Source organism: Protopterus annectens, chromosome 9.part0 (assembly GCF_019279795.1).
Source record: "Protopterus annectens isolate FY-2018-M chromosome 9.part0, PAN1.0, whole genome shotgun sequence".
Classification (NCBI taxonomy): Eukaryota; Metazoa; Chordata; order Ceratodontiformes; family Protopteridae; genus Protopterus; species Protopterus annectens.
The window spans coordinates 597442866-597465181 of record NC_056743.1 but is presented as its reverse complement, the minus strand read 5'-3'; the positions used below and the strand labels follow the sequence as shown (position 1 = coordinate 597465181).

Genomic DNA, 22316 nt, shown 5'->3' with positions numbered 1-22316 from the left:
TCTTCAGTGAGGGGCTCCTCCGGGGAGTCCATCTGTTTCCTCTTTCACTTCCGTTTCAGAGGAGAATCTTCAGTGGGAGCATCTGAAGAGGACTCTAAGGCTAATTTGTACATGGGTTTCCTCAGGCTTGCGCTCTGTGTCCTGGGGGGTGGCCTATGACAGCTGCAGCTCAGGAGCAGCTGGGGGAAGGTCTGACGTAGGAGGAGTGCTTCCCGAAGCAAGCACCCTCTCCATCACCTGGAAGGCAGGCCCACCCAAAGAGGAATAAGAGCCCGGAACAGAGGATGAATCTCTGAACCAGGGTCATGGCCCGCTCCCAGTGACGGAGCCTCAAGCAAAACTGGGGCAAGAGTCACCGACGGAGCTGATGAAACAACCGGAACCATTCCTGGAAGGGATGGTTCCACCTCCTAAGCATGAGATTGAGGAAGGGATGGCTCCGAAGGAACCGAAACCCAAAGGGGCCTCGGAGCCTCAGAGAAGGTCACCATCGGCACAGAGGAGAGGATTCTGCCTGCAGAAGGAGCTATGGGCCTCGGAACCGAAGGGTCCAAGGAGGGAGAATAAGTGGGAGTCGCAGGGGCAATGGCCCCAAAGCCTGGAATGAAGTGAGTTTGAGAAATATTTGTAGTCCTCCTAGCTGTCAGCAGCTGATCAAACAGGCGCACCACATACAATTCAGATAGGCTCCTGCTGGATCTTACTGACACACCTGAGGGGGAATCAGGTTGGTCCAGAAAAGGGCTAAAGGCTTGTCCAGCAAAAGGATCCAAGGATGGGGAATACCGGGTCCGAGGTGAAGTAAACGTCGGCACAGAGGATTCCAGTTTCGAGACAAGCAAAATGGGGAACTATCGGTGCCGAAAAAGGGCTCGGAGCCTAAGTGATAGCTGGGATGAAGGTCATTATCTGCTCCGATGGAGTCGTCGGTACCAATCTCAGAACAGAGGGATAGGGGATGACTGGGCCAAGCCAATGGCAGGCAATAAGGTAGGGTCCAAAACCACAGTCGGAACCGTAACAGGTGCCAAGGGCGGTGCCAATGTGGCAGTCATCACAATATTAAAAGAAACCAGTGGACCAGAGGTTATCGAACAGAGGAGGTGATCTTGTGCCCTGTGGAAGTTTTATGGGCCTGATGCTTATGACGTTTGCCCTTCTCACCAGCCGGTGAAGAAGGGTCCGACTGAGGATGTTTTTTGTCCATAGATAGAGGGGTTGAGACCTCAGACCCAGAAATAGCCTCAGAAAATGGAGAAGGAAGTAGGCCTTTCAGAAAAAGTTTATTCTTTATTTCATTCAGCGCCCGCTGACTGAAACGAACACAAATTTGACAGCGAGATTTCGGATAGGTGTGGAACTCCCAGACAAACACATTCCTCATGCTGATCGCTGTTGTGGAGCTTACCATTGCAGGAAGAGCAATGCTTATACCCCGAAGTCCCTTTCTTTGCAGTCATACCAAAAAAGCAAGCAACTAATACAGAAAGAGGTACTGAGAAGGAAAGAAAATAGAAGAAAATACCAACAATGATATTAAGAATACCACAAGGGTAAGGAAGGGCGTTTACCAACCATGGTAAGAAGGAGAATACCCGTGGGTAGAGCTAGTTAGGAAAACAAGCAATATAGAAGTTTTGAGAGAAAAACTTACAAAATACTGCAAAATTTGAAAAATACAATACTTGGCTGGAGAGCTTGGTGAAAGGCTGCTATATGGCTGCGTGGCAAACGAGTTCTGAGGTAACTGGGAGAAGGGCAATGCTTGGAAACGAACCCATCAGTGATGAATAGTTAGAAGATTTAACTACAGATTATACGTCACAAATACATATATACATTAAATACAAATTGTATATCTATATATTAAATATATATATATATATATATATATATATATATATATATATATATATATATATATATATATATATATATACCTATACCTATCTATACCTATACCTACACCTACCTATACCTACACCTACCTATACCTATTATATCTATTATATCTATTATATCTACTATATCTACTATATCTACTATATCTACTATATCTATTATATCTATTATATCTATTATATCTATTATATCTATTATATCTATTATATCTATTATATCTATACGCACACATACATATAATATATGTATTTGTTTATCAAACATTTGCTGACCAGGTTAATCTGACTGAGCAAGAACCCCTTTTTCAGCAGAGACCTGGGGATTAAAGCTCCAGACATAAAATAATGAAAACATTTATACAATTCACACAGTCACAAATAAATCGCAGTAGAAAATTTCCAGTACATAATTTAGCTAGCTAGTATGGAATACACTTAAAAACAATCAGTACAGAAAATACAGTTCTTAAGTAAATCATAAATTCAGATTTTTTTGTAGAGATTTAGACAGTAACATGAGCAAATTGCTTGTATCACAATAATTGCAAAAGTGGTCTAGTACTTGCATGTAAATTTCCTTTGTGCTCGAAACTGATGTAATTATATTCTTAGACATGTTGGGATGCAGTTAGTAAAATGCAGACACAATGGTTCATAGATTAGCACTAGGTTAACTGCCCTTGTGGGCCATTTTAATTTTTAATTTAATTTCAAGCCTAGCCAATTGCCCTATGTGAGAATCAAACCCTGCATCTTGTGTCTCTAAGGTAAACACCTTAACCATTATGCCAAGGGGAAGTTAAGGAGTAAAAGGTCAGGTGGGGGTAGGACAGGGGCAGGCCCACTCATTTAACATGTGGTCTTTTAGAGATTTTTTGAAAATTAAACTGTTAGTGACATATTTGAGGTTGAGTCGAATCAGAGGTTTAATCAGAGATCCACAGGTTGAGGAACAAATGAATATGATATCAGACCATGGTACTTAACTAGTAAAATGTTAAATGTTATTTTATTTGGCACAGAAAAATAAAGGAAACGAGCAATTTCTGCTTATTCCTACAACTTAAAAAGCTGCTAATTATATACAAATTAGAAAGACAACTCAAAAAGGCAGATTCTAGGCAACATCAATCGCACAACATTGTAAAAGAGAGAATGCCCCCGGAATAGTGCACAATGGCCTCAGGAAAATTAGAAGTTATGTACCTACCATAATGGTCCATGTTAGTTGTCTTCTCTCGCCTTCTTTCTTGCTGGATGGGTTCGGAGCCGATGCTCGGCTCCGAATCAGCACTTGCTAAGCTCGAGAGTCACTTTTACCTGGTCGAGGCAGCCCCATATCCCATGATGCAAGGCGGTGATTCCCCAGATCTCGTTTGGTATCTAGAGGAAAAACAGCCCATAATCTTCTCACAAAGGAAAGAAGAACTAACCTGAGAAGGCTGTAAGGGGAACCCAGGTAATTAAGGTCCAGAGCTAACTGGTGTCCAAGGAAGAACAGTCTCCCAGAGAAGGAAGTTCAAGGTCTGTCCAGGCTAGGGGGACAGGAGGGAGGGACGCAAGAAAGAAGGCGAGAGAAGACAACTAACATGGAACGTTATGGTAGGTACATAACTTCTAAATGTTAAGTTGTCAATCTCGCCTTCATTCTTGCTGGATGGGACCGCGTCCCTAGCACCTCTATCCTGGGTGGCTCAATGGAACAGACTCTTGAGAACGGTGGAACCAAAACTTGTCCTGTCCCTGGAGGCCAAATCCAATTTGTAATGAGAAATGAAGGTATGAGGAGTGGCGCAAGTGGCTGCTGCACAAATAGTGTCTAAGGGTAGCCTAGCCTGAAAAGCTGTAGATGTGGCTAGACCTCTGGTAGAATGTGCTTTAGGTTTTGAGATCAGTTTGCCCCTAAGCTGATAAATGTCCGAAATAGTGAAGACAGCCATCTGGATAAGGTCACTTTAGAAACAGGGAGACCTTTCTTATTTTCAGCATAAGAAAGAAAAAGCTGATCAGACTTCCTAAATTGTTTTGTTCTGTCCAAGTAATATCTGAGTTGGCGATGAACATCTAGGCAATGCAATCTTTGTTCTGCCCTGTCAGAATGATTGGGGAAAAATATTGTAAGATCAATAGATTGGTTTAAATTTGTTTTAGAAGCAACCTTGGGCAAAAAAGATGGATTGGTTCTCAAGGATACTCTATCCTTGTGGAAGACCAAGTAAGGGGGACGAACACAGAGAGCATGAAGTTCAGACACTCTCCTAGCCGAGGTAATAGCAACTAAAAAGAGTGTCTTCCAAGAAAGAAATTTTAATGAGCATGTAGCAGCCGGTTCGAAGGGGGGGGGAGTATCAAGGATGCCAGCACTAAATTTAAGTCCCACTGCGGTGGAGGATCCCTAACAGGGGGTTTAAGTAGGAATACCCCTCCGAGAAAGGCTTTACACAGTTTGTGAGACATAACGTTCTGGTCTGCAAATCAGACATGGAAATTCGAGATTGCTGCCAACTGGACTTTAACTGTGGAAGACGAAGAACCGGAGTGAAAAATTTCAGCTAGAAAGTCCAAGACCGACTGAATAGGGGCAGTAAAAGGGTCTATGTTATTAGACTTTGCCCAAAAGGATAAACGTTGCCATTTGCTAGAATGAATCCCTCTGGTAGAGGACTTTAAAGAAGCTATGATATCTCTAATGGGGTTAGAGATCATAGGAAGCCTGGCTAAGGAAGGAAGTGGAGCAACCAAGCGGTGAGGTTGAGGGAACGAATGGACCGGTGCAGTTGACCCGACTGGTGGGTCAGAATATCTGGAACTGGGTCCAGATGCCAAGGCTGCACCAAGAGATTGCGATGAAGGAACGGGAACCAAATCTGTAGAGGCCAGTAAGGGGCAATGAGAATCAGCTTGGCTCTCAAGACGGTAGCTTTCTGGAGTACTTGAGGTATTAACGGAAAAAGGGGAAAGGCATAAAGAAGTCCCCAGGGCCAATCCTGTGTTAGAGCGTCTCTGGAGGGATGGCCCGGAAGTGGAAAGAGAGAGAAGAAGTCTGGGCATTCACTGTTTTGGGGTGTAGCAAAAAGGTCGCAGCATGGGCAGCCCCACTTCTGAAAAATCTCTTCCACTATAGATTGTTTGAGATGCTACTCGTGAGGCATGAGTATAGCTCGGCTCAATCTGTCCGCTATGATGTTGGTTTTCCCAGGGATATGCGTTGCTATCAGAAACCGATGAGAGGAGATCGCTCATTGCCAAAGTCTGAGAGCTTCTCGACACAAAGGATAGGACTTGGTCCCGCCCTGTTTGTTGATGTACCATACCATGGACATGTTGTCCATGTGAACTGCAATTGTCCCCAAGGGAAGAAAGTCGTTGAGGGCTTGCAACGTTACAAGCACTGCTCTCATCTCTAGGACATTTATGTGCAGGTGGTATTCGAACGGTTGTCACGTGCCATGGACCATCCCGCCCTGATAATGCCCCCCCCACACCCGATCAGGGAGGCATCCGAAGTGACCGTGGCTACCGGGGCCGAGGGGACAAATGGTCTGCCCTGATGGACTAGGGGGAAGAAGTCCACCAGGATAGATGGCTCTTGCAGGTCTGTCTCAAGAATCTTGTGACGCATGGGTAACTGCTGGAAGAACCATTGGGTAAACAACATCCACTGCAGGAGACGCATGTAAAAACGGGCCAGAGGAAGAAGTGTGATGGCAGCTGCCATAAGGCCTAACACTTTCAGGACCAACCTGGCTTGTACCTTTTTGCTGAATAGGATCATCCGAACATGGTTTTGGATATCCAGGATTCTTTGGTTTATTAGGTTTGCTGACATCCGAGTAGTGTCTAGATCTGCGCCTATAAAGGTAATAGATTGGAAAGGCGATAAGGAAGACTTTTTGAAGTTGACTGAAATCCCTAACTGGCTGCAGAGACGTAGAGTGTAATCCCTGGCCTGGAGAAGTTGATGCCTGGTGGTGGCTGAGAGGAGCCAGTCGTCTAGGTACGGAAACACCTGGAATCCCTGACGTCTCAGGTGAGCCGTGACCGCTGCCATGCATTTGAACACTCTGGGAGCTGTAGTGAGACCAAAGGGCAGGGCTCTGAACTGAAAATGACTGGTCCCCAGCCGAAAGCTGAGAAACCTTCTGGAGCGTCTGTGGATTTTTATGTGATAGTACGCATCTTGAAGGTCTATGGAGCACATCCAGTTGTTTTTGCCCAGAAAGGGCAAAATCGATTTAAGTTTGACCATCCGAAATCTTGCCTTTCTGACAGACTTGTTTAGCCTGCCGAGGTCTAATATTGATCTCCAGTCTCCCGTCTTTTTGGGGACCAAAAATAACCTTGAGTAGATTCCGGATTCTAAATGATCTGTTGGAACTGGCTGGAAGGCCCTTTTCTCTAGAAGCTTCGAAACCTCTAGCTTTGCAATTTCCCTTGGACCAGGTGGAACGTCTGGAAGTGATCCTTTTTGAGGGAAGGGGCTTTTCTCGAAAGGTATTTTGTAACCCTCAGATATGATCGACTGTACCCATTTGTCTTAGGAGAGGGAAAGCCAGGCTTCTGGGTACAGTGACAATCTCCCCCCGACTGCCTCCAAGGGTGGGCAGTCGGGCAACACCTCAGGGATGCTGGAAGGGCTTGTCAGAGAGGCTCTCGGCTGCCCTGGTTCTGCGGACCCCCTCTGCCCCTAGGGCGGCATCTGTTATTACCCCCTCTGCCTCTGGGGGTGAACTTACCACTTGCGTCAGGCGTGACTCCCTGTAATTTCGGAACCACATTTTCCCTCCCTTCTGACCTTTGGGGTAAGGCCTAGAAGGGGTGGAGAAACGGACTCCTACGGCAGAAAGAGTCTTGCCGTCTTGCTTGCACCTGGTCAAAGTGTCCTTCACCTGAGGGCCAAACAAAGTTGTGCCATCAAAGGGAGAGTTTGTGAAGGACGCCTTAAAAGGGTCTGCAAAATTGCAAAGCCGCATCCAGGACTGACATCTGAGAGCCACTCCTGTGCCTGCGGCTCTACTCGCCCCATCGGCTGCATAAGAAATGAGCCGCATGAAGGAGTTAGTTATGGAATTTAGGATTCCCAGCTGAGAGGCAAATCTTCTCTTGAGCCCCTGCAGCTGACGGATCCTGTATTACTTCACCCAATTCTTTGAGGATATCTCTCTTTGAAGTCGGGTGAAGTGACAAATAATTCAGTGAACGCATAGCAAAGGTCGCCGAGGAAAACATCCGCTTACCATACCTGTCCATGGTCCTAGACTCCTTGTTAGGAGGATGGACTGGTACGGAAGGATCTGCAAGTTCCTTCTTGGTGGCGGCCGCCACCACCATGGCATCAACCAGGACACCTTTAGTGAGAAACTGTTTTTCAGTGGGGGCCATGATAAATTTAGGCGGCCTCCTGGGGACTGGTTCCACAGAATCAGGAGATGCCCACGCCTTTCAAGCTATCACGTCCATGAGGGGGTCGAAAGGCGGAGACACCCAGGAGGTGTAGGGTCGAGAACCAAAAGCCTCCACGTATACAGATTCATCCTCGGAGGAATTAATGGAGGGCCAGTTCCCCCACTGTTTCAGGAGTTCAAGGATGTCTGAAAAGGAGACATCCTCAGAGGGGGATCTTGGGGACCCCTCCGACTCATCTAAGTCGGTATCTGATGTCGTAGACTCAGGGGAGTGTAAGTGCTTCCTCTTGCAGGTCCTCTTACGCGGGGGTTCTCCTGAAGGATCAGGAGAAACCTCGGAAGAGGAAGTTCTTCCCAATGGGGAAACCTGGGGCGATGGATCTCTGGGTCCGGGAGCAAGAGAGTGGGAAGACATATCTACAGGCACCGTAGAGGGAGGAGCTAAAGGAACCGACTGCTGACTGAGCTTGGGGGCTAATACACTCCTCATCACCTCGAAGGCTCCCCTCCCGGGGAGGGCCGAGAGCTCCCGCTCCGAAGAAACAGGAATCCCCGGCCTCACCGAAAGGGAAGGCTCCGAAGCAGAGGTCGGTGCCGAGCTCACCAAGGCCGAAGCTCCGGGAGGGAGAACGGGGTCGGAAAAGGGTCCGATGCCACTCGCCCCCTCGGAACCGACCAGGGAAGCCCGACGATCGGATCCCTCCAAGGACAGTCTCAAAGAGGAGATAGGAGTCGAAAACGACTGAGCCGAAAGGGGTGGTATCGGCTCCGAAGCACCAACAGTCACGGTACCAATAATCTCCGGCTCAGAGCTCTGAAGGAAAGTTGAAGGAGGAATTTCTGGAGGGTGTGGAATAGCGGTCGTCTGCTGAGAAGGGCTATGGAGCATCTGGGCCAGTGCCTGTGATTTCAGCAGTCTACTCACCACTCTCTCCACGTCATGGTCTGAGAGTCTGGAAGACCTTGAGGATCGGCTCAGATGGCTCCGCTCCGAAAGTAAGGGAGAGGCCGGAGCAGAGTGGAGAGACTCCAGCGAAGGAGATCTAGATCTCTTTCTCGATGGAGCCATCGGAGCCTTAGAACCTTCGGTTCCAGTTGGAGCTGACAGCTTGTCGGATCCGAGCTGGGTTAGAGATGTGTCTGCTCCAGCCGGAGCCGACGCAGGCTTCGAAGCAAGGGTATCTGCTCCAGCCGGAGCAGACAAAGGTACCGAAGCCAGGGTATCGGTGCCGATCAGCGCCGATACTAAAACTTCCGAGAAGGAAGGATCGGCTCCGGACGGAGCCAATCTAGACTCTGGTGGAGTCGGAACCAAGGCCACAGACTTGGACACTGATGACTGGGCCTTGGATGGCTTTGAGGGCTTCCCCGAGCCGGACTTAGCCGGGGAACTCTCAGGCTTGAGAAGACCTCTTAAGATAAGTTTATTTCTACGTTCCTGCAGGACTCTCTGGCTTAATGAGTGGCAAATAGCACAGGAGTCCCGCAGGTGTAGGGGTCCCAGGCAATAAATACAAGAAGTGTGACCATCTGCCAGAGACATCTTCTGACAGCACGAGTCACACTTCTTGAAACCTAAGACCCTAGTGTCTTTAGACATGACTGAGTCCTAACAAACACACACACCACTCAGTCCAAAAATCACACTGACTATACAAAACAAAGAACTAAGTACAGTGAATAAAAACACAAACACACCTAAACAAATCCTGACAGGAAACTGTTTGGGAGGGTAAGGTCTAAGGCCTGAAAAACAGAAAATATGGATAAGGGGACAGGAAGCTAACGGGAATAGGGCTAAGTGAATCGGGGAACTAAAACTATGAACATGAAAAATTTAAGGTACTGGGATAGCTAAATTTCTCAGAAAAGAGTAATTAAATTCACTTACCAGGAGCTGGCAAAAAAGGTGACCTCATGAGCGAAGTGGCAAACGAGATCTGGGTAATCACCGCCTTGCATCATTGGATATGGGGCTGCCTCGAGCTGGTAAAAGTGACTCTCGAGCTTAGCAAGTGCCGAGTCGGAGCAGAGGATAGACTCAGAACCCATCCAGCAAGAATGAAGGCGAGATTGACAACTTAACATCACTTGTTTCACTATAACACAAGAAATTGATTTCCAGGATTTCAGGTAAATGGCACATGGTAGAAGCTGTCGAGAAGGGTCATTGCCAGTTAGATCTGACAGTTTTCAAAGCCACTGTGAATGTCCTGACTTGCATGGGCAGTAAAGCACAGGAGAGTTTCTCGCAATCAAACATAGGCCTCCATGGCAACAGTGATCAACAGAGCTCTAACAATTGAATTGTACTTGAAGCCTTTAATATATAGTGCAACTGAATTTCCATTAAGTTTTAGTCAAAATAAACTAGCAACCAATACAGAAAATCTGTGCAGCAAGTCATTGTGAAAGTGTCAGCACACAGTAACAAATGTAAAATGTCTGAAAAACAGTTAATGTGGGTCCATTCCCACTCTAGAAATCAAGACTGATGCACATGACCAAATTCCCCCTGCAAATGGTTATCAAGTGCTATGAGAGAAGAGAAAAAAGTTCAGATTTCTAGCATTAGCAAGTACCTGTAGCTATTCAAAATACCATGCTGCTTGTTTTGTGGACACTGTCCAACTCGCATGTTTTCGAGACTAAGCAGGTAAAATTGAAAGAAATGAATCCATATTAAACATGAAGCTTAAAAAAAAATCACATTAGAAAGTATAAAAAGCATTTTGCACTCAGTAAATTTAACTGATACAATGGTACCCTTTCAAAAATATTCAAATTGCTAATTTTGTCTAAAAACTGTTGGTAGCAGAAAGTCTATAAAAATAAAGATTAAAAAGCACATTTTCCACAAATGTCTTTCTTACCTTTTTCTGCAGAAGTAGAAGTAAATACAGATGGTGTGATACCCAATTCTTCAACAGTTGCATTGAAACTGAAAGGCTTTGGTGAATTGTACATTTCTGATCTGCTCATCTGGTCCTCCTTTTCAGCTTCAAGCAAAGTATTACATCGAGAAGGTGCGACATTTTCAGCTCTTGTTTCTGTCATTGCAGAAATGTTCATTTCAGACATACCATCACAGTGGGGTTTGATACAAGTACTCTCCACAGCACTAACTGCTGGCGCTCCCAGCAGGTTTTTATCATTTTCCACGGAGTTTCCGGTTGCTAGTAGCTTATTTCTACGTTTTACATTTTTCATACTATTTTTGCCTTTCAGTGCAACACTTTCCTCAAGTCTGGCAGTTGTCGAAACTTTAGCATTACTTCCTAAACTCAGACCTAATGAGAACCTGCCAGTTGATAATTTACGCGTTTTTGGTTCCAATCTCTCAGCTAACTGATGCTGCACATCACTTTTTCGGGTCCTTCTGAATATTGGTTTTATGTTGTGCTGAAAGAGACACCTCTCATTTTCCTTAAGCATCCGAGACTCTGGAGAAATGTTGTTCTGCTCTTTGTTTGTATTAACCTCCTGCATTATTCTGATGGGTATTTCACGTAGAACTCTTTCCGGAGATGCATCTAGCTTTCCTTCAAAACAAAAAGCAACTATTAGTCTACTACAGAGAGTCACACATTTTTTTATACTGTGCTGCCCAAGTATTTGCCAATACCAAATTTTTTTCCACTGTTGTGTGGTGCCACTGGGGAAATTAAATCCAAATTAATTCTATTCACGTATCTGGAAAACAGCCTGCACTATTCTTGTGGTGAAATGAAATAACTAAAGAAAACAAAATGATTAAAATACATAAAAAATCATTACCTTAGGCTATTATGTTTGTAGCATTTCTAGTGATCACCCCACAACCTAACTCATTTTACTACATTATAAACAAACAGAAAACTTGACTATTTGAAGCAGCCTTGTGAAAAATAACCAGTTATTTCAAAATTATGACTCAAATGTGGCACAGTGCATGCAGGAGAAAAATATGCCAAAATACAATACCATTTAGAATACAGCACCTACAAGTTTAAGGGTGAGTGACATGGAACAAATCCCAAGATATATGGTAAATGACAACATTTTAGTTTATAACGGAACTAGGAGAAATAGTCTGCCAATACTTGGGGGAGGGGAGTGTTACTGAGCATTCAGCAATAAACAAAGGTATGTACTTACCACAACACATCATTTCATTTAGTTCCATCCAGTACAATGTGGGACCTTGACCTGCTAGTCAGATCTTTTGTATACTTGGGTCTTAAGGTGCCAAATAACTTCACGTGACAACAACAATATGGCCTATAACCAAAGAATCCTTCAAATTTTAGAGGAGAAGGAAGGGTGGTGGTTAGAAGTTTGTCAAATCGGGTGGAGTGAGTGGAATGAAACGATCCATGATCATGTTATGAACTTAAATTTCATATCCTGTTCAATCAGTTCATACATGTTGCTCAGAGTCGCAAGCGACAATGACTCCTGGGTGACCAGATGGCAAGAAACCCTTCAGGAAATTAGCACCAAATAACACCACAGGTATGGAAGTGCAGTCAAACTTGCAATGTTTGATAAATGTTTGCCTGAAGGACAAGGTAGCAGTTGCACAAATATGTAGTGAAGAGGCTCTGAAGAAAACAGTAGATACTGCTATGGCTCTAGTCGAAGAAGCTCTGTTCACCAGAGAGGTCTGGTATTAAATGTAAAGGCAATGCAGTTGGAAAACCATCTTGAAAGTGATACTTTAGACACCCTTCAATCTGATTTGAGCAAAGGAAAAAGCTGCTCATTTCTCCAAAATGATTCTCTATGTACATCCAACATATGCAAACTGCATTGTTTCCATAATTTGGAAAAACTGGCAGCAGTTATGAAATATTTGATTTATATACCACTTTGTTAATAAAAGATGGATTTGTCCTTATGGAATATCAAAATAAGGACACATCATTAAGTTCTCGAATTCTTATAGCTGAAGTTATTGTAACCAGGGGAAAAAAAAAAAGTTTTACTAGTTATGTATTTTAGTTCCTCAGAGGAGGCCATTTCAAAAGGCTTTCAGAGAACGTCAAAAAAAATTAAATTAATTTGAAAGCCCAAAGAGGGACAGAGTCACTTACTGCTTGTCTTGGCAAAATAAGGTTCCTTTACAAAATCCTTGTACAGCTTACATGGGGCTAGTGACATTTACTGAAACTAGATGTGAACCTTTTAAATAACCAACTGAATGTGGAACTTAAGTTTGAAACAGAGAGAGAAATAAGTGTAGAATGTCTGATACTGGGGCTGAAAATGGGTCAATTGTTTTCAACTTGCTGCACTAGATATGAGCAGAAGCCAAGAAGCTGTTAAAATCCTGTTTACTTCTGTGGGAGGAAAACCACCTTTAGCCATCATCAGAACTGAAGAAACCAAGAGGTAAAAGTTTCAAACTGTGCAAGTCCAGGTGTGGATTCCCACAGGGGTGGGAGATGAGATCTGGAACAGGATTCAAGAACAACGAAAACTAAATCAAGTAAGGCTTTAAGAAAGAGAAAACTTATCTTGTCTGAGCTAGCAGGGGTTAGGAGGATGAATGTAGTCTTGCACTTCAGGCATCTCCTGCAGAATTTAGACTTCAGGGAAAGAGGTGGGTAAACTTAAAGAAGCCAGGATGGCTCCCACTGCTGTGTCAGAACATCCCTTGGTGGTTGTCTCAGCCGGGGTAATAGCATGGCAAAATAGCTGTTGCATTTGGTGTTCTGTGGGGTACTAAGTAATTTGCAGTACAGAGTGCTCCAGCAACTGAGTATCCTCGTGGCTGACACAGGATTGAGAGACCATTTCTAAGGCATCAGGAGATCCTTGCTGAGCCTGTCTAAAAGGCAAGAGTACTCCCAAGATGAGAGTGGCTATCAGAATGTGGGAGAAGCTTTAGAAAGGGTAACCTTAATTTTAGGTTACATAATGCCTCTACATGCAGCTGTCAATTTGGTGCAACTGTTCCCTTTTGGAAGGTTAAACGTCAAGTTTTGAAGACGTACATACTTGGGTTTGTTCCTAGTTAATAGGGGATGGCTGTGTTTTGCATTTAGATTTCTTGTTTGAGGGTTTCATTAAAACAGAGTCTAGAAAATGTGACCTGTTCAAATGGAGACAAGAAGCAACTGTATAAAAGATCAGACTGTCAAATATTAGTATATGTAGTATACGCATGCAACACAAAAGCTTGAAACAAACATACAAAAAAGTCATGTATAATAGGGTGATTTTTTTTTTTTTTTTTACCATGATTGCTACGGCATCCAAATTATCCTGGAACACAAATGGTCTTAAAGGTAGAGATAAAAAGTAAAGAGTTTGTGTCTTTCAGCTTTTCCTGGTTAGGGGTCGCCACAGCAGAACTCCAGTCCGCTAATGATTGGTAGTGGATTTTTACATACCGGGTTACCAGCCCTGATGCACAACCTTCAACTAAGGCACGCCCCATTCACGTATGCCTCCACACAGAAGTTCAGAGTGCAAATAGCAATGTTGCAGGATATGCCTTTACCGAGAAATGAGCATGTGAATTTAACAAAGGATTTCAGAGTGGATATTCGCCAGAATACCAGGGAAAGAGAAAACCAGTAGTAAATTATACTTATTGTTACAGGGGCTCCAATAGTGATTGTTGAGAGGGAAAAGATAAGTGGTAGATTTGTGATAAGGGGTACTGGAAAGAGAGCAGGAAAATGATTACTAAGACAGGTATTTATATTCCACCAAAAACTGCTACTATGGAACTTCAGAAAACTTTGGGAGAAACAACTTTTAGCAGGGATTATTTACAGGATGACTGGAATTTGATTTGCAATAGTTAGGATTTAATCAGGGGGACCTAGAAGGTACAAAACAAGAGGGTAGATATCTGAAGAAATACATGAAAATATTCGGTATGGAAGATGTGAATTCAGTAGTAGGAACTCTGACAGAATTTAATTATTCTCAAAGGTATAATAACTGGGCTAAACTAAAGTGCTCACCGTAATGTTCCATCTGTGATGCCCATTTTCATTCAACTGTTGCATTCAGCTTCGATTCACAGATCTGACACTTCTTCCAGATTGTAGAATACTTGAACTCTCGAGCTCCTCCCTTTACCCATAATGGCATACCAATTTAACATACCTCAGATCTAGTTTGCCCTCACTATGGTAGACAGGGCAATGGAGAGTTACAAAGGAGCGCAAGGTGGAGCTCAGATAAGGAACAGAGGTTCCTACAAACCTCTTCGATCTCTCTAGGAGGAGGAGGGTGTAGGTGGGGAGTTGAAAAATGAAAATGGACAACACAGACTAACATTACGGTGCATACTTAATATTTGATCTGATGTAATTTTCATTCATTCCCCAATAGTTGGGACAGAGGCCCCAGCTACCTAAATCCTGGGAGGACTCTAAGGAAGGATATTCCAAAGCACCACCAAGCCACAAGCTGCTGTTCCCCTAGAGACCAGATCTAGTTTGTGATGAGCAATAAAGGTATGAGAATTAGCCCAAGCTGCAGCTGCACAAATATAACCTACAGAAGTTCTAGACAAAAAGGTAGACAAAGATCTGGCAGAATGAGCTCTTGGAGGTTTTGGTACAGGCAAACCCACTTTCTCAAACAAAGGTAATACAATCAAGTCAACCATTTGTCCAAGGTCACTTTACATAATGGTTTCCCTAGATTTTAATCAGAAAAGGTAACAATTGCTCATATTTTATTAAATATTTGGTTCTATGAAGGTAGAAACTTAGCTATGGGCATTCAAAACTTGCAACATATATTCTCTTTTGAAAAGAGAAGGCTGAAAAGGTTGATAACCTGATTAATAGTAAATTCCAAAATACCTTTGGCAGAAAAGAGGAGACACTATCCTTGTAAAAAGTTAAATGAGGAGGTTTAGAAGACAATGCTTGAAGTTCAGACATTCATATGGCAGAAGTGACACCAACTAAGAAAGCAGTTTTCCAGGTGAAAAACTTCACATCGCACTGTGATGAGAGCTCAAAGGGGGAGAAGTCAAAGACTGAAGAAAAACATTTAAATCCCAAGGAGGAGTAGGATCCTTTAAAGGAGGTCTAAGCAAGTAGGTTCCTCTGAGAAAGGCTTTACAAAGCTTCGAGGAAGCTAAGGTAGAGTTATTAAATGTAGTACAAAAGTTGGAAATAGCTGCCAATTTTACCCCAATAGTTGAGAAGCTAGCTCCCTCATTGAGAAGTGTGGCTAAAAAGTCCAGGACCTTTGAAAAATCGGTGCTGAAATGGGATGTAAATTCTTACAATGGGCCTTAACAGAAAACCTTTCCATTTACTTTTTAAATGGAAACTTTATGGGAAGATAAAATGTGACAGATGGAGGAAAGCATGGGCTGTTTAACAATCAACAGAACTGGTTTAGTCATGCAGTCAACCAAGGCCTGTTATGTCCAGATAAACATATCACTCAGGTGAGACAGGAAGTCTGGAGATGAATCCAGAATCCAAGGCGGATTTAGAAGACCAGGCCAAAGGAAACAAAACCAGATCTAATGAGGCCAGTAAGCGGCAATGAGGATAACTGTGCTAGGCAAATCAAGATGCTTTCTGGATAAATTTGGGGATGAGGGTTAACAGGGGATAAGGATAAAGGAGACAGGAGGACCAAGCATGAAGTACAGCATTCCTTAGCGACTCTCCCAGTAAGGGATTTGGGGGGGGGGGGTCAGGGCAAAGAACCTGCTGCAGTTGTCAAGGGGAGATTTAAAAAGAGCAGGATGGTCGGCCCCATCAATGGAAAATCAACTCCGCCATGCTGACGCTGACAGATCACTCATGACGTATCAGAATGGACCTGCTTAACCTGTCTGCAGTCACAATGAACCTTCCCTGGAATGTGCACTATCAGTAAATAATTCGAAGATATCGCCCACTGCCATACTCTCACAGCTTCTCGACAAAGAGAAGATCTGGTTCCCCTTGTTAGCTAATGTACCAGATCACAAACATGCTGTTCATCTGAATCACAACAGTCCTAGTTGGAAGTGTCTCTTGGAAGGCCTGCAATGCAGAACAGCTCATCTCCAGGACACTAACATGCGATTTGGCTTCTTTGGAGGACCATGTGCTTTGCAGCGTCGTTCCCAAGAAGTGCCCCCCCCCCCAACTGAGCTCAGAGGCATCAGTGGCCACTGTGGCCTTGGGTTAAGGGAAAACAAAGGGATGGCTTTTGTGTATTTGATTTGATTGGATCCACGAGAGGAGAGATTATTCTTGCAAACTTGAGTTATTTTGACTGGCGTGGACAAGGGGTGTTGAAAGGACCACTGATTTGCAAGTGACCATTGAAGAATTCTCATATGAATTTGGTCAGTCGTACAAGAGTGATTGCCGCTGTCATGGATCCCAAGGACTGCAGTATCATATCTACTGGGAGTGAAGAATTCTAAATAATTTCTTTGACCTGGAAATGAACAGTTTGTATCCAAGGAAGAGAAGCTAACTTTGTTGACTGTATTGAAATGAGTGAACACCCAAGTAATTCCAATGTCCGAGTTAGAGTGAGCTGAAATTTGTTGTAACTGATAGATATTCCCAAATGGGAGCAGAACTGGAGTAAATAGTCTTTTGCTAGTATTAGCTGATGCCTGGTTGTAACAACTCTCTCTCTGGGTCCATGTCTTTGTCCAGGTATGGAAATACGCATTCCCATCAAGCTCAGGTGAGCTGCTATGACTGCCATACACTTGGTGAACACCCCGGGGGCTGTGGTGAGACCAAAGGGCAATACTCAGAACTGGTAAGGACTGGCTCCCAGCCAGAAATGCAAGTATCTTACAAATCATCTGTTCATTTCGATATGATAGTATGCATACTAAAGCTCTATTGAGAGAACATTGTCTTCCTTGTGCAGAAAAAGTACCTTGAATAAGTTCCAGACTCTGTCTGGTCTGGGGGGACCTCTTGGATGACTAGAGAAGCAGTTTTCTTTCTGAATGGGTGCAACATCAGGGATTTTCTTCCAAACTGATCGCTAGGAATGGAAAAATGGTATGATGTAGCCTCTTGATATTATCCTCTGCACCGACAAATCTTTTGGGACATCTAGCCTGGCTCTCTGGTGCAGATTTAGACTACCTCCAACTGGCTCCAGAGACAGTCTAGCCTCCATTCAGGAGCTTTGATAGGATCCATCCAAAAAGGAATTTCTAGATTCTAGATTACATGGACCTCCTCTGCCAGAAGGGGCAGTGTCTTCCATTTGCCATCTGCCCCCTGGGGGATCTCCCTCATGTGAACTTGAAAGGTACCCTGGGATTTCTTGAACCCCATTTTTCTACCACCTCGTTGGTTTATAGAAAAAGACCAGAGAAAAGCAGAAAAAAAGCACATCCGCAGCAGACAGGGTTCTCTCTTCCTTTTCAGGCCCAGAGTCTCTCTTCACTTTGGGGGTCAAACAACAATTCTGTCAAAGGATGCATTTAAGTAAGATTCAAAGGGTTCTGCAAAAATCAGCCAAGTGAATCCAGGCACAGCTCCTAATGGAAATGGCTGAAGCAATCACCAGTTAGATACCTTAAACAGCATGCGAGACCAGCCTCATGGATGAACTGGAAATAGATTGAAGGGTGGCCAACTACAAGGATATGCTATTCCCTTTCTACAAAGACATGGACTCAGAGAGATTTGGCAAGCTTCTTGATCAAATCTCCCTGAAGTCTAGTAAAATATGCCAAATAATTCAACATCCTAAGAGCAGTGGTCACTGAAGCATAGACACTTCCAAATCTGTCCAGCACCCTAGACTCCCGGTTATGGGGATGGACAAACTCTATTCCACTAGTTCCTTTCTTGTGGCTGCCCCAACAACCAAGGCATCAACAGGTACTCCTTTACTCCAGTGTGGGTGGTCTTTGGGTGGCACAAGGATCATGTCTGGTCTCTCTAGTACAAGCTCAATGATGTCTGGTTCCTTCCACACCTGCCAAGAGACTAAATATAGAAGCTTATTGGTAGGCATATACACGCAGGAGATAAAAAATGTCAGACCCAAAACCTACAAGAAACACAGATTCCTCTTAAGAAGGGTTATCAGGGGACCAACCACTTTAAGGAGCTCCAGGATGTCGCAAAAAGAATCAGGTGGTGACCTGGGGAACCCTTCCTCATCAAAATCATTGTCTTCAGTGACAGACTCTTGTAGGGAGTTGCGTCTTCTTTTGCACATTCTCTTCCAAGGAACCTTCTTGGTGTGATTATCTGCAGAGCTATCATTAGAGAATACCTTGTTGGGTGGTCTGGAGAATGGATTGGGGTGGCTGTCCCAGTGGAAAAGCTAAAGAGCTTGCAATCAAACGCTGATCGCAACGGGAACAAACTATATCAGAGGTAGGTTATGGTGGTGAGGCATTATGGGTAAATGTAGGAGGTTGAGAGTTCAAGTATTCTGCAATCTGGAAAAGCGGCATAGTGCAATCTGAGGATCAGATCCAAAAAAAAAAAAAAAACTGTTGATGAATGACTGAAAAAGACAGATATAGTTCACAGAAACGTGAGTTTAATTGAAAGCTTTGATGCATCAAGTAACTATTTCTGATCATGCAAATGCAACAATAAAAATGATAAAATAAAAATGCAGGGTAAGTAGGTAAGACACCGGTGCTTTCCCACCTACCCATTTGAGTGGAATTTAAGGAATAGGTAGTGGAAATAATTTGAGTTATTAGGGAAGATAGAAATATATTCAGAAGTTATAGCTAGTGACCGTGATAAAATGAAAAGTTTAAATAGTGTTGAAATAGAAGATACTGAGTAGTAAATTACTTGGCAGGACTAACAGAAGTTGAAGTACAGCAGAACAAGGGAAATCTCATACAAGAGGGGCAAATGCTCAGTGCCAAAGAGAAAATAAGGCAGCAGCTGGACAATAAACAAGTCTAGAAATACTGCAGTTACACATTTTTTGACAACTCCAGAGCACAAACTTTTAAAACAATGACTTGGGCAACAGTTTGTTGAAAGGTTTGTTGCTAAACACAGGAAACCTATAACAAAAACAGACTCAAAAGATTTTCTGGAAATTTTATGAAAATGTGTAAGCAGCAGAGAAATGTGGAAAATAAAACAAAAAACAGTACAAATGTAAACATTTATGGAAGACTTGATTATGCCAAAGTTAGAGGAAGACGAGACTCAATCAACAGTTAAGATAGGAGGTGAGGAGAAACAATGATGTATAAATCAATCTACAAAAATCTCTAGGAACAGATTATATTCTTGTGGAAGGTTAAAAATTAGAAGGGAAGAAAGTGATAAAGATCTGGAAGATTTTTTTCTGAAGTATTTTAGAGGGGGGGGGGGGGGGGGGAGTACCAACATCTTAGAAGAAAGTTGCGGTGGCTGCATTACCTAAACACCCAGCTTCACATAGACCTATTTCAATTTTAAACCAAGATTAAAAGTGTTCATATCTATACTAGAAAAAAAAACAATGGCAAAGGTGTTGCCAAAATTGAAAGATATGGCTCCGTGTGCTGAAAAGGAGGATAGTTAACATTTAACATTATTACTAGAACAATGATGATCCAGAGGGAAGCAGAAAGTAAGTAAATACCTATTATTGGTTGATCTTAATGAAGAGAAAGCAGTTGACAGAGTAATCTGAGATTTCACAAGTAGGACACAAAGCATTTGCATTCCCTGATGCATCAACAATATTAATTAGAAGGACATATGAAGGATCAGAGAATTAAAGGAGGAGGATTCTTGTCAGATGAACAAAGTTTTAACAGAAACCAGGCAGGGGATGTCCCCTTTTCCCCTTTGTTTTATATTTAGAGCCACTGACAAAGAAAATAAGGGACTCAGATAAAAGGACATTATTGGTATGCTAATCAAGAAAAGATGGCTTTATCTGCAGATGATATTTCGTACTTGGTAAATCCAGAAAAGGACATCTGTGTTGTGCAACATTTTGCCACAGTTTAGTGCCTTTTTGGGATATAAAATTAACGAAGATAAAAAACATAGCAGTAAATTATGTACCCACACAGAAATTGGTTCAGTAATACCAATATTCAAGGCGACACGATAATATATTTAGGAGTATGGACTGAAATGCGCTTCTGCTGTGGCAGCTATTGGTGTGTGGGAAGAGACTAAAAGGATAAGGCAAAACTGAGAAACTGGCAAGTCTTATTTAAGTATATGGATGGCAAGATGCAAGCAGTGAAAAAGTACAGTTTTGTACCTACCATAAATGTAGATGTTCGAGGATCTACATTGCTGCAGTCAACCTGTGGGTAGTCCGCTGTCCTCGATCGGCCCGAATACCAAAGAGCTGGGCTGGCGTCGGTCATTGTCGCCTGGAGCTGACGTCAGTACGTAGTAGTACTTAAGCGCATGACCGACGCCATATCCTCAGTCTTTCTTGCCCCAGATGTCAGAAGGCCTAAGAATGAAAGAAAGCCAAAGCCAAAATAGTAAACACCCAACCACAAACTATAGAGGGGAAGGAGGGAGGGATAATTGGACTGCAGCAATGTAGATCCTCGAACATCTACATTTATGGTAGGTACAAAACTGTACTATGTTCTTCGTCTCACATTGCTGCAGTCATAACCTGTGGGTAGAATCCCAAAGCAAAGGAAAAGGGAGGCTGGCAAACTAAGTAGCATTAGGAGCTGCTAACATGCCCTGTAAAACTGCAGTGGCAAACCCAGCCCTGGACTTAGAATAAAGAGGGAGATGGTAATGCTTAGTACAAGTGTGTACTGAACTCCAAGTAGCTGCCTCCAAAATATCCTTAGTAGCTACCCCCCTCAAAAAAGCAGTAGATGTGGCAGTAGCCCTAGTAGAATGAGGCCTGATCCCAGCAGGAACAGCCTTCCCATGATGAGAATAACAAAAAGCAATATATTGACCAATCCACTTAGAAATAGTCTGCTTTGAAACGGCTTTCTCTTGTGAACCCAAAGCAAAAGAAACAAATAACTGTTGACTCTGTCTGAACTCTTTAGTTCTGCTCAAATAATAACGTAACTGTTTGTGGATATCCAAAGAATGCAAGACTTTTTCCCCCTTATTTTGGGGATCAGCATAAAACGTAGGCAAATGAATAGACTGGTTCAAGGCCACATTAGAAATCACTTTAGGCATAAAAGTAGGGTTAGTTCGCAAAGAAACTCTATCCTTATGGAATATCAGAAAGGGTTCAACTGCCATGAGTGCCTGCAATTCAGATACCCTCCTAGCAGAAGTAATGGCCAACAAAAAAGCAGTCTTCCAAGACAAAAACTTCAATTCAGACGAAGCTGCAGGTTCAAAAGGAGGTAAAGTAAGCTTCTCCAACACAAAATTGAGATCCCAGGAAGGAGTAGGAGCTCTAATGGGGGTCTTATATTCTTTGCCCCTCTAAGAAATTGTTTGAACAAAGGGTGAGAAAATAAAGGAGGGTCACAATCATAGTGAGCAGAAATGGCTGCAGCATGAACCTTCACAGAAGAGAATGACAAACCCTTGTCCAGTAATTCAGTAAGATACTGCAGTGCAAAACTCATATTAGGCACTGAAACATCAAAGCCCTTTGCTGTGCTCCAAAGAAAAAATCTCTTCCATTTATCAGAATAAACTTTTCTAGTACTAGGCCGCCTGGCTTCCAAAATGACATCTAAAACTTGTTGAGGAAGCAGAGACCCCACCGGCTCCATTACAGAATACGCCAGGCTGTTAGATGCAGGGACTGCACCCGAACATTGAGAAAATGATTGCTTGACTGGGACAACAAATGAGGAACCTGTGGCAAAGGCCAAGGAGGCTCCTGAATTAAACTCCTCAGCAGAGGATACCAATGCTGACGTGGCCAATCTGGTGCTATTAGAATCATGCAAGGCTTGTCCCACCTGGCTTTCAAGAGTACCTTGGGAAGAAGAGGCAGAGGGGGAAAAGCATAAACGTGAAGGTTGTTCCAACTGAAAGATAGAGCATCCACTTTCCAAGCATTTGGGTGGAACAACTTTGTGCAAAATTTTGGCAGTTGGAAATTCAGTGGAGAAGCGAACAGATCTATGTCT

General features: G+C 43.3%; 1 protein-coding gene across 1 annotated transcript in view; it reads right to left on the bottom strand.

The window, feature by feature from the left end:
- CDCA2 (cell division cycle associated 2) overlaps positions 1-22316 on the bottom strand; it is a 1716206-nt gene that overhangs the window by 1469283 nt on the left and 224607 nt on the right. The window contains exon 3 of the mRNA XM_044083154.1: positions 10180-10848. Within this exon, the coding sequence (XP_043939089.1) occupies positions 10180-10848 (669 nt within the window). The remainder of the gene's footprint in view (positions 1-10179; positions 10849-22316) is intronic.